General features: G+C 39.6%; 1 protein-coding gene across 3 annotated transcripts; it reads right to left on the bottom strand.

Annotated features, from left to right (window-relative positions):
* Positions 1 to 42: 42 nt before the first annotated feature.
* On the bottom strand, positions 43 to 12,919 carry gmip (GEM interacting protein). Of its 3 annotated transcripts, none has more exons than XM_067476658.1 (21): positions 12,649 to 12,919; positions 11,503 to 11,593; positions 10,942 to 11,032; positions 10,690 to 10,750; positions 8,446 to 8,571; positions 6,852 to 6,916; positions 6,596 to 6,703; positions 6,419 to 6,499; positions 6,029 to 6,190; positions 5,733 to 5,870; positions 4,978 to 5,168; positions 4,510 to 4,592; positions 4,346 to 4,408; positions 4,131 to 4,220; positions 3,911 to 4,047; positions 3,579 to 3,755; positions 3,352 to 3,489; positions 3,035 to 3,234; positions 2,562 to 2,883; positions 1,921 to 2,023; positions 43 to 1,098 (listed from the first exon to the last, which is right to left on the bottom strand). In XM_067476658.1, the coding sequence occupies exons 1-21, from the start codon at positions 12,692 to 12,694 to the stop codon at positions 464 to 466; spliced, it is 3,108 nt and encodes a 1,035-aa protein (XP_067332759.1). In that variant the 5' UTR covers positions 12,695 to 12,919; the 3' UTR covers positions 43 to 463. The 3 variants fall into 3 exon arrangements, with proteins under 3 accessions (XP_067332759.1, XP_067332758.1, XP_067332760.1); XM_067476657.1 differs by having other exon boundaries at positions 10,690 to 10,753; XM_067476659.1 differs by lacking the exon at positions 1,921 to 2,023 and having other exon boundaries at positions 941 to 1,098; positions 10,690 to 10,753.
* Between the last annotated feature and the right edge of the window lie 99 nt (positions 12,920 to 13,018).

A 13,018-nucleotide genomic window follows, 5' to 3' on the forward strand; every position in this document is an offset into this window, starting at 1 on the left:
AAAGTACAACTAATAGAAAACAATAAATTTTAGACAATAAAATACTTGAACCCTTTATGGCATTTGTATTATGCAGATTTGTAGTACAGTTTGTTTGTGACAAAAACTGGTATGACTCAATACTAGAACTGCATTAGTTTGCATCTGTTCACCTGCAGTCTCAAACGCCTACTACAAAGTGTCTACTACATTAATATGCAGTAGAAATCTCATCCTTGCAGGAATTAGACAGCTGGATGGTCAGTCGAAAATTCAAAAGAGGATTAGTGGTAATAAGGCTGTTACAATCATTGGGCTTGAATTTAGCAAAAATGTTTCCTTAGAGTCACTTTAGTTTGAAACATTTAATGTTTTGGTAAGGAGGATATTTGAGTGTAAAATATGTAAGCATTTCAGTCTTAATGGTAGCAGTTATTAAACACAGTAATTGTAATATTAAGAATGTTATAGAGATTGTGTTTTCTCAAACAAAGAGCTGCTCATCCTTCCCTGACTGACTGCGTCTCAGCTTTAGACCAGACAGGATCTTCTGGGCTGGAGCGGTCAGGTTGTGCTCAACAGAAAGTGTCTTTGGTGACTCACTCAGTGTCCAACTCTGTTCACCCGTGTTTCTGTTATTGGTCAGAGTTATGTTCTGATCAGCTTGAGACACAGATGTCCCATCCGGAGAGGACTTCTGTGTTGTACCAGCTGTCACAATTGTAGTTGAAGTACATGTGGAGTCTAGTCCCAACATGTACTGCACAACCTCACGGGGGCTTAGTGGAACAGCACATTTAGTCTCTGTCGCAATTGTGGCCTGATGGGGTAGGTGAATCTTCTCACTGTGGCCATTTAAGTTTTGAGAAAAGCTTGGTGTCCCTAACTTTGGAGAGGCACTGCGGCTGCTGTCAGCACTCCCTGGACAGTCCCTGGCCGGTGCTGCAGACTGTCTGGCTGAATGTCCTGGGTTGGGGAGTTGGGTTCCTGGGTTATGATGGCGGTGATACTTCACAGGCTGTCTGGTGAAGCGATAGTGTGGCTGGGCTCCCAAATAAATATCTGGTTCTCCCAAAGTCTCACCTAAAGGATTGCTTGATGCCCCTCTCATAGCCAGGACTGGGAGAGAAAAGGGAGGGAGGGAATATGATGTAAACAAACACATTCTCTAACCTCCCTATGATTAAACATTTCCCGAGTTCTTCCGGAGCATCTACAAATTATTTGCATTTGAGGTTGATACACTCATGTATGTAGTTGGGATTATAAACCTTAGGGCTGCATGCTGTTTGTAGCCAAAAGAAAGAGAAGACATCAGAACTACAGCACAAATAAAGGAAACAAACAAGCATGAAGAAGCAAACAAAGAAAAAACAGACCTCCAGGGCAGCAAAAAGCAAAAATGTCACTATTTTGAAAGCTTGTTGCCACAATTCAACCAAGACTCAAAATGTAACACTAAGATTTCAAGCAAAGTTGAAATAATCACATTATCAAGAGGTTGGAACTACACATCAAGGAATTTCCATTAACAAAGTCTCTAGAAACAGCTAAGTAACCTGACTCACAAACTTCTACAGATGAATGCAACTAGATGGTGTCGAGTGAAAAAACAAAAATGGAAGGAAGCTTTTTTTTCCTAATAATAGCTGGAGGAAATGTGTAATGTGAAAAAAGGAACTGCAAGAGACCCTTGAAACTGGCTACATAGAAACTGTAAGCTGAACAAACCATCAGTCTAAGAAATAAAATAAGCAACTTGGGATGTGTAATACATAGTGGAACACCAACAGCATTAATTAAAACAGCTCCTCAAGCAGCAGTGGCACATGTTGTAACTCATTATACCGACAACTAAAAACCCCAACATATAAAAACTATTTGCTAACTCATTCACCCATTCTAGTGAGGAGTACCTGCCCTATCACTACTTCCCCCTACCTGCTCTCTCATTGGCTTCAGGGCTGAGCTGGTCCACTGCCTCATTGGATGAAGATTTGTCAGATATATAACCCTCGCTTGACTCTCTCTTGATAGTTCGACTCTGTTGGAATGACATAAATTATGTGGTGGATTTTTGTAGTATCTACAAACCACATCTAATCTTGCGACACTACAATAAGTGAAAGGGATTCCTGTTGGGTCAGTCTCTAAATGATTATTAATGATTAGTCTGGCCATTTTGTATCAGTTACCATCTAAACCTTGGCAGGGGGATTTTAAGCCACCTGATAACATTGCTAAAATCGAAGTGAACTTTCTTAGTCTTCCTAAGCAGTAGCTTTGTTAGGTCCACCTAGTAAAGCTTTAGAGAAGGTCATGCAGGTCAGAGTCCATGCAGGCATTGCAGCAGAAATGCAGCAGCTGGGTAGCATGTTAATCCTAACAAAGTAAGCATCAGGTGAGGATGTCAAGTGCTCTTGAAGCAAGAGGTACTGTATATTAATCAGGAGAAGTGGTTCAAGTACAAACTCTCCCTGTCGTATGCCTATGCTAAGGAGCACAACCTTCTTTCTCAAGTAGTCTGACTAAAGACTGTTGTCCTCTTGTAGTCTTGAATATTTGCTCACTATTGTACTTACTTCTAGTGAGTGTGGGCGTTCTTTGGAGTTTTGTTGTTCTGGGCTGGTATAAAAATCCCCATCCAAGGGACAGGAAGCTCTAGGAGGGGTGTCCGGAAGAGGTACACTGGGTACTGGGGGAGGGGGAGTACCGGGTCTTTGCTGAAGGCCAAACACCTTTTCGTGGTGTGTGATGAGAAACTCAACAAGTACAGACTGGTAACTGGTCTCCAGCAGGGCAATCATTGACATGTCGGTAGACACCAGAGGGCGCAATAGTGTAGGCCCGAACACAATACCCAAATTAACAGAAGACATCTTGTTCTCGTAGTTCTCTGAAACTCTGTGAAGACAGAAAGTGGATAATTAAAGCAAAGGACAGGTAATGTTTCATATTTAACATAAATAGATGTTCATGCTGTGGTGGTCAATTAAGTAAATGTAATCTATTCTCTTGGGTTAATGAGAAATCTGTTGCCCAGCTGCATGCTCACTTGTGCAGGTGAGACATCAAGTGCTGCAAAGTGCTGTAACAATATGAAGGAAGCTTCTGTAGTAGCTTTTGAAGGTTGTGAATGATGTCCAATATGTCATTAGTGTCTTGCGTTGACTCCCTTTCACTCAGATGCTGAATTGTCTTTCCCACCGCGATGAAATCATTGTACAAGTCAAAGGTTAGTAAGGGCTCTGGGAGCTGGAAGAGATAATAGTTTTTTTTTTTATTCAGAGCAGAGAGACATATTCATTCACAATAACTCTTCATATAATCCTATTCAATTTAGTGACATGCATTTGACAGTGACTCCTGTACCTCTTTGAAGAAGTGCTTAAGGATCGAGGTGATATCGTGTGGTGAAAGGTCAGAAAGGTCCACCTGCTCCTTTTGCATCTCAAAGGCCTGACAGATCTTCTGGATGCGAGGTTTGGATCCACTCACACGATACACCCCCTCATAGGGAAGCAACAGCAGAAAACGTTTTTAGACCACAGCTAACACTTGACAGCCTCTACAGTTTAATCACTGTTGATGAACCATACCTGGATGGAAAGAGCACGGCTCTCAATCTCAGATGTGCAGCGTAGCACTACAAAGGGCACCTCATCTGGTCTGTCACGCAGTAGCAGAGACAGGTCTACTCCGAACACAGTTCCCCTCCTATGCTCACACTCCAGCTGAAACACCTCCATGCATTTTCTGTGCAAAGCCAGCCCGCACTGAGGTTGGAACAAGATTAGCACAGGTTACGTAACCAACATTACCCCAAACGACACATTTTCTGTCCATGTTAACCAGAGTTGCAGTGGTTTTTAAAGGCTTGGTTGCTTTGAATGGTTTCTGTTGGTTTTAATGCTTATGTTTGGCCTCGTACCTCTTCACATTCAACCCCACTGACAACAATGTAGTTGTCACACTGCTTGCATTTCATCATCTTGCTCTTCATCTTCCTGAGTCGGTGTGTCAGTGCAGCCCGTGGTAGTGTACGCACCTTGGGAGGATCCATGTACTCTGTAGTGAGAGGGAGGATATAGATTTATGAAGATTATTGTCAGTGGGGAATTAGAGGAAGGCATAAAAATGTAGTATCAAACCTGATTCAGATGCAATATCTCGGTCATCCAGGTCGTCCGATGACACAGTCAAAGTTGATGCCGTTTTAGGCAGTCTCCTGTTAGTATGAGCTTCAATTATGTATTCCCACGGAGCAATAAGAGAAAAATAAAAGCTGAAATAAACACTGACTTTGCATAGTTTTCATGTTTAAGTCAAACAGAAGTTATAGAAACAAAGGGAGGCTTGCGCTTACCAGGGCTGGACAGAGATTCCAAACTGCCTCCAATACTCTCACTGTCACTGTACCCAGTCTTCCCTAAAGGGAGCCACATAACACAAGAACACACACATTTAATTTAGGAAGAGAATTTTTCTGTTAACATAATCATGTCATATTTAATTGTGTTGAGGTCTTACTTCCATCACTTGGTCTCCTGTAAGGGCTGTCATCTGTCATAGTCAAAGAGTCCTGTACAGCACCGCTCGTTTTTCGTTTGTGACTTTTGAATACAAAGGGTGGTAACAATAGTTGTAATAAATAAAGTGTTATTAGAAGGACTTAAATGTATATAGATATTTTCTGCTTTTATTCTATTTGACTGGAACAAACTTTGAACAAAAACCATTAAGGACAGAAAAATGATTGTTAATCTGGATTTACTGCATTCTATCATAACATTCTGTGCTTTCACCAAGTGCTAAATTAAGGGACGTGGAAAGATACATTTGAGGTATGTAAGTCTTTCTTTCTAACACAATATTATAATAAAATTACTTTTTTGTTTTTTAACTTGCTTTCATATCCCCAACTAAATCATACTTTTTCTTATGCCTTTGATCTGCAAAGATTACAGCCAGAGTAACAAAAGATTCAGTTTAATGTACCCTTTGTCATGAGGAACATATTCCTGAAAGGTAAAGACTTGGAGAGGCTGCTCGGGGAGGTGCCTGCTAACTATGAAATGTAGGTAGGGCTCTCCAGGTTCCAGGGACCTGCATGTCAACTCCAGGTTGTGAAAGCCCAGAGGAACAGGCTCTGTCTGCTGTCGCTGGAAGTAAAACATGTTGACTGTGGCCTGATGAAGAGAGAAGATGCTATTTTGATTTAAAAAAACAAAACTTTAATTTACTGTGCATAATTTATTTAAGAAAGGCATCGATGGTTGTAATATAAAACACCAGAACACTGCTTTTCAAAGCAGTTTCTTTTTGTAATGTAAAATGCATAGTTAATCTCATAATCAAAGGAATAATGAAAATTCAGTTTTTAATATAGTAGAACATGACTGATATTTAACAGAGGAATATACTTTGTTTTTGATGCAAAGAATGCATTTGAAGCTAAGTATATTTCAGTAATGACATGCATTTATTTGTGCTGATATGAAGATTGAGATATGATTCTCATCCTTTAAAATATTATGTGTATAATTGTCATTTTATACTTAAGAGGAGCTGACACACAGAATTATAATACTTAGCTGATATTACTATTAATAATTGTTTAGTCACCCTTGCCATATACTATGCACTACATTTATATTAGGACCAAGATTAAACCTAAACACAAAGAGGTCAACATTCTAAATGTATGCAAGCTGTCAGGAAGACACGTTTAGCTTCTTTAATTTCATACTAACCTCTTTGAGCACAGTGTCTCCCTGACAGATGAGTTTACGGGTGTGAGAAATAATCCTCTCTTTGACTTTTACTAACTCGTCTTGGTGAAACTTTGCATCACTCACACACTGTCTGTACAGAGTCTCTGCCTCCATCACCTATAGGAGACAGAGAGAAGATTTGAGAGCTGCTGTACATTCACAAATCTGTATTGTTTTTCAAATAGTTTACACAAACACATTATGACCATCTTGACTAATTTGTTGAACTGCATTCCACAAATTATATCAACATAGTGCATTAAGAGGACATTCACCTTAGTCTGGGCTTCATCCTTCGACTTTCTCCTTTTATCCAGCGTTTTTATTCCAGCTGTGTCATCCAGAGCTTTAGCAGAGACAGCTTTAGCCTTTTCTAACTCCTCACATCGCTGAAAGTATTGCTGCCGAGCTTTTTTTAAAGCTGTCACTGCTTCGTTCTGAAAATGCCCGAAGACACTCCGGTTAGTTTGATTTTACTCCATGTCCTATGTGAACACTAACATGGCCTTTATGAAAATTAGCAAAGTCAAAACTGATCATTCCTTTTCAGAGACTGATACTTAGGTTTAGATGTTTGTTCAGACATTCAGTAAATAGAAAGGTATTAAAACTGTAAACATTTGTTTTGACAGCTACCTGAGCTCTACTTCAGTTAAATCATTTACCATCCTCCTTTGTTCTCTTGCCCACTGCTCCTTAAACTCTCTGCGCCACTTGTCAATCTCATTCCTCTTGGCAGCCAAGGCCTTTGGGACAAAGATACTAGGTTAAGGGCTGCACAGAGAAAACACACAAGCCTTTTATTTAAAATTAAAACGTTTTGTATGTATGAGCGTCTATACTTGGTAACAGCGGCTGTGTATCGTTTCAAAAGTCTTTCTAGAGGTCACACTGTTCTTGATGTCTTGCTCTAGTGCCATGGTGTAGATGTACTGCAGGGGCATCCTTTCCTATGGAGTCAAAAGCAATTTTACACAGCATGGTGACGATATAGACAGGCTAATTATTACAAACACAATAAGAATCAATTTCCGTGACAGACATTATGATAATCACTACAACATTTCTTTGGCATATATCTAATAACAAAAGCCATACCTGCTGTGTCACATTTGCTTTTGCTCCTTCAGATGTCTTGATCACATTTTTTGCAAATTCTTGCTCTGACAACAAAAACCCTAGATTAGTTTTTCTTCAGCTTCAAGTCAAGACAAAACACTAGACTGTACATTAAGACAAGCAGAATTGGACTGTAGACTGACTCCGGAGAGGGGGGCTAGAGGATACCTTGTGAGAGTGTTTTAGCAACCCAGCAGATTATCCATACATAGAATTTTACTTCTCCCCAAATCTACATATTATTTGTTTATATTTATTTGGAGTTAAATGTGTAGAAGTTACATATTTGACATTTCTGTCACCAAAAAAATACACTATTAACCTATTAACATACAGTAAATATTTTCATAAAAGATTTTTAATTTTGAGTTTAAAAACATTTAAATAATTGTCTAAAGGTGCCACCCTATTTTGAATGTGTGCCTCAGTGTGGCAGTGCCAATAAAGAATTTCTGTGTCCACCCCTGACTGACTTCAACCACTGTATATTACTGTGCGGCCACCATGTGCTGTTTGATTTTGGGTTAACCAAGTGGTATCACCTAGTTCATTCAAAATGTGGAAGTAAGTTGCTTAACAACAACTGTAGTCTGTATTTTTGCACTAACAGGAAGAACTACAGTAGGAACTAAATTCAGAACCGCTTTATTTATATATTGATGTTTGCAACTGTGACATAGCTTGTAGATATTCTGTGTTTAAACATCACAGACCATAGCCTAATTCTAGCACTTCTCTTACATTGGTTCGTAAGCTGAAGTTTTTCAAAAAAGTTCACATTACTTCTGGTATTAAGGAGCTCAAAATGTCGCCCTAGTGTGTGTAATCCAATTCATGGGCACTGAGCTTTACCCTATGACTCGTCTGTTGTTTTTGCTTCAACACTGTTCCACAGAGCTCAGATGGGGCATCCCTGTTTGAACACGGGGCACCTCAGGTCAGGACCAGGACCACCATCACTGTTGAGGCACTCCAAAGAAACACCCTCACCTTTAATAAACTCCTATAGCCAGATAATCTTCCCATTAATCCTCTCTCTCTTGCTATCTCTCTGTGTGTGTGTGTGTGTGTGTGTGTGTGTGTGTGTGTGTGTGTGTGTGTGTGTGTGTGTGTGTGTGTGTGAGCAGTGTAGAGCTTATTGGAGTGACTGCACTACCCACAAATGTTTTTGCTGAGTGAAAAAATACATGCTTCATGTTAGCGCTGGATACTGAATCTTTAAACATGTGCGAACTGTCTGATCTTTACTAGGTGATGATATGATCTCATCAGACCTGATGACTGCTGTTCTTAAAGTGTCTGTGAGACTTGTGGCCATCTTGAAGATGCAGAAAATGTTACATGTTCTAAAAATAATAAGTCCTTGAAGTTTGTACACTTCTAAGATATTATGATTTTCATGATCTGAACTCACTATAGTGCAGAGACTGTCATTTGCATTTTGTGTGCATTTGTGCAGTTTATATTCAAATACTGGACACAGATGTCTTTATAAAGACACCACAGATAAGCTATGACAATAATTTGCATTTTACTCTAATATGTCATTTACACTAGCTGCATTTCCACTTACCCAAACTGATTCTCTTCTCTATCCAAGCAAGGAGATCTTTAGCATAACGACACCACATCTTGGCATACTGCAGTGCTGTCTCGACTCCATCCTCAGAGCGACAGAGGGTCAGGTCTGCTTCCTGGGCTGAGAGGGAGTACATCAGCATCACTGCAGGCTCACTTGGAGCTGTCCCCGGGAGTCACACAATGTCCACTGGGCTAAACCCCACAGTTCCTATTTCTTTACAGTCTCCAGCCTCAGAAAAAGACACTACTATTTACTCTAGAGACATAAACTCCCAGCTCTCTGACTTTATCAACTTAAAAATAATACAAATCACTTAAAAAACAAATCCCAAAACAGAAAGCAATAACTGCATATAGTATGTCTTAGCTGTTCCTCAGAATAAAGGTCCTGTGGCTTTCCAATAGATCCCAACATATTGTACATGTCACTTGCATTTAAGCAGAGAAGATATGTACTGTTGTTAGTTGGCAAAAATCTCTAATGAAGCCCATATCTCCCAGTTGACTCAAACGGGGATGTGACTGGAGAGAGCAGGATCAAAGATTTAGAGCTTCAGTTAAATAACTTCCCTTCTCTCCTCTCTTCCTCTCTCTGGTTGGCCCCTCCCTCATACACCTGTTCACATCTAGTAAGCTACAAGCTGTATCGTGATAGCAAAGACACTAACATCACTCATTGGGAGTGTGCAGTATCAGAGACCGCCATGTCACAGCTCCTCTGTGTTCATGCAGGCAGGGTGTTACATGTCAGCTACTCTGGTTCTTCCTCTGTGACTCACACCAACACAGGCCGGATGATGTATGCGTGAGAATCACGTGGTATCTCGAATGCATGATACACCCTTTTTCTCTTGGTGCTTCTCTTTCAACCCAGGCTTTGCAAATAAATGTCATTAAAATGTATTGAACATATGTTAATTTTCTCCTGTAGCTAAAGCTTAGGACACAGATTTGCTCCAGGAACTTTCACTTCTTTTTACGACCTAAAGTGCAGTTCCAAGTATCTGAGCAAGCATGCATTGGCAGAAACAGTGACGACAACAACTTCTCTCTCAACTTCCTCAGTCTGACGTGCAGATTTAGTTCGGGTCTGTTTTGGTTACACAGAAGTCAAATCCAGTTAGTGTGGGATAAAAGTCAAATCAGGGTGACAATTCTTCTCTATCTTTAAGCAAAAGGCAAAACAGGCAAATCCAAAAGAATTATGGACATGTAGCCAATCGTGACCTCTCTTAGCCTTTCTGCATTGTTTTGTGTTTTAGGCCATGCTCTGAGCTCTTTCAGTAGTCAGCCTCCAAGCAATAGCCTGCACTTGTGCTGGGGATTATCCTAACCAGGTCCAGATTGTGGAGTGACAGGCTTTAGAGAAGCTTCAATTGAGGTTTACCTCCTGGAGCGTGATCTAGAGGGAACCAATGGGTTTTGTGTCCCAGTCAACAGGAAATGCATGAAACCAACGTGCAAAAGAACATGTTTCCTTCATTCATAAAACTATATGAAACTGTGTATACTCCAAGTATTTTGGTGTTTTACCAAAGTCTAAAAACATGAATGTTAGGTTAAATGGTAAATCTAAAATTGCCTGTAGGTGTGAATGTGAGGGGGAATGGTTGTCCGTCTGTGTGTGTCTCTCTGTGTTGGCCCTGAGATAGACTGGCAACCCGTCCAGGGTGTACCCCGCCTCTCGCCTGATGACAGCTAAGATAGGCCCCAGCCCATTCAAACTGAGATTTAAGTACATCGCAGGTAATCCCTGTTTGGACTATTTGCAAGCCTAGTCTTTTTCTTTGCTTTCCCTGGGTTTACTGTCTTCTTCTGTCTACCTCTGATTCCTCCTCTTTCATTAGACTCTATCTTTCCCCTGTGTCTAATGTAAAAACCAAGAGCAGCTGTCTCCCGCTTTAATCCTCTCCCTTTATCCTAATCGTGTTACAACATGGCAATTACAACTCAGAGCTAATTATAAGAAAACAAGATACTCTATTAAGTGTGACAGAATCACAGGATGGTTGATGTTAAAATAAGCAGATGATTAAATCAGTGACTTAAGTCAATGTGACAATACAACAATTTACATGTGTAGGATGAAAAAAGTTTGCATTAATTGACTGTAAGTTAGATCTATACAGACACACACTCTGTCTTTCTCACTTTCTCTCTCTCTCAAACACACACACACACACACACACACACACACACACACACACACACACACACACACACACACAAATCATACCTGATAGAGCTGATCCATCTGCCTCGTTGGGTTCAGAGCGTGCACAAAATGCATCTTCATTCTGCTGGAAGAAAACATGGATTGTTACTAAAGGCATCATTAGTGCCCCCACAACAAGACAAAAATATTCATTAAGTACAAATCTATTTGTGATATCAGTGAGATTATTAATCTCAGCAACATAATCCAGGCTAAACCCAAACTTATTTTTTTTAATTACTTATTTTATTAATTTTTATAGGTATGGCTTACCGACTCATGGGGTTGGTTGGTTAACTCTGAGCTTTCTGCAGGGATGAATCCAGAGATGGAGTCAATTTCTCCCAGCAGATCCTCCCCTGTACTGAAAGAATCGACGCACAGTCAAATAGGTTCAGGTTTTCATTAACAACATACTACACTATAATGTATACAAACATTTAGAAACATATTTGACTTTAATCTAGTATATACTTTACAGTATTTATATATCCTGTCTGTTTAATGTCAGTGCCACTTAAAAGTCAATGCTATGATCTTTCTCAAATGGACGTATCCAGCTACTTTTTAGGCTTCATAGTCATAAATATTGAAAATTAAGTGAGACGACATTCCTTAAGGGATATTCTCTTAATTTGCTCCCATCAGATAATGGGATGGCTCAGATCTGAACATTTCTCATTTTAAGCCTACAGGACCTTTGAATGACACCTCACCAGCCACTACATTTGTCAATTAGTATAGTAATCAAATCAAAGTGTGTTTGTGTGAGTGATGCAGCAGAAAAGAGAAACACATTGTAGCACGGTTTGTAACTGTAACTGTAATACTTACGAGGAGATTAAAGATAAATCAAGATTATCAAAATCTCTGAAGATCTCACTGTATCGCTTGGTTTCAGATCTATAAGGCACCTTTCTCACTTCTAAAATGAGAAATAATAAAGGTAAGATACTGTTCATACAAAAGCAAAGGCATGGATTGGGGCATTCAGCCAGAGTTCTAATAAACAGCACATTAAGAGTGCAACCCTTTACCTTCTTTTTAGAGGTAAGATATAAGACTTTTGCTATTTATTACCACTGTAGATTTCAGATCACCTCTGATAATTTCATAACACCCCCACATTATGCTGTTTTTTAATGCTCAAAGACCGAAATATGCTGAGGAAAAATGTGGTGCATTTTGATGACATAACAATTGTACTTACACTAATTTACTGGTGTTTCACCTTGGGGTCATACCAACTATTCAAAAACTGAAGATTTACAGCACATGCAACACATAAAAAAAATTTAAAAAAGCAATCTCTCACTCTCAGAGACATCTCCATTTTGGTTTACCACATCCTGCTTGCAATTTGTGTCACGTCCCATAATGAACAGAGTCCTTGTTTTTCACCCAAGCAATGTCTTAGTATATGAAAGAGTAAGATGGTTGAGCCAAGCTACATACCGTCACATTTGGCTTAATAAGAATCTTATCTGTTTTAATCTGTTTCATACATTATTTAAAATAATGGCATGCAATTTTAGGTACATAAAGTTAGATTTTGAAATGGAAATGGAAACGTGTGAGCATAATGCAAATAATTCTTACTATATGTATTATGAGCCATTACACAAAGCTCAATGGTATCTTAAAGTTAATAGATTGTTCGCTTTCTGTAAAGTTTAAAGTCAGTCATTTAGTTAAATAAGATGGAATAAGTAATTCAAAACAGAGAGAAGAAGAAGGTGTCAAAATTGAGAAACAGTTCAGGAAGTTCACCCATTTTGCTTTGAATAGTACTGTGCCACAGAGCACCACAATGCATCTGACAGACATATTGACAAAGAATATCCAAGAAAGGTGCACACAATACCTGCATGCTGCCACAAACAATACCCATGTAATAATGGCACTACCGCAGTGTCAGCTATTTTCCTGTCATAAAAAAACAAAACACCTAAAACATCACATCACATTTTTTGTGCTCACCTGTGGTTTGAGAGGAATCGTTGTTTGGTGTTTGACCTTCCTCCATTTCTACACTAATACAACAGCAGCAAGTACTCTACCAACACCTCTCAGACATTATCTGCCCTACGGGTCACACTACAAGATACAACAAAGAACAGTATGGTTTAAGTGGCAGGAAATCTGCTCTGCAGTGTGTACATGCACGCTTGTGATAAATTATTAGCATGCAGCTCTAAGCCCGCTGCCGTTTGTGCTCTAAAGATTATCTTCCTTTGGTGAAGTGTAGGTTGGCCAATGTTTTCACCACCATAGGAAGAGGAAGTGTAACTTGCAGACACTGTATGCCCCACCTACGCTATCACACCATACATAGTGAGAAGGTACAACT

This window comes from Channa argus, chromosome 15 (assembly GCF_033026475.1).
Source record: "Channa argus isolate prfri chromosome 15, Channa argus male v1.0, whole genome shotgun sequence".
Lineage (NCBI taxonomy): Eukaryota > Metazoa > Chordata > Actinopteri > Anabantiformes > Channidae > Channa > Channa argus.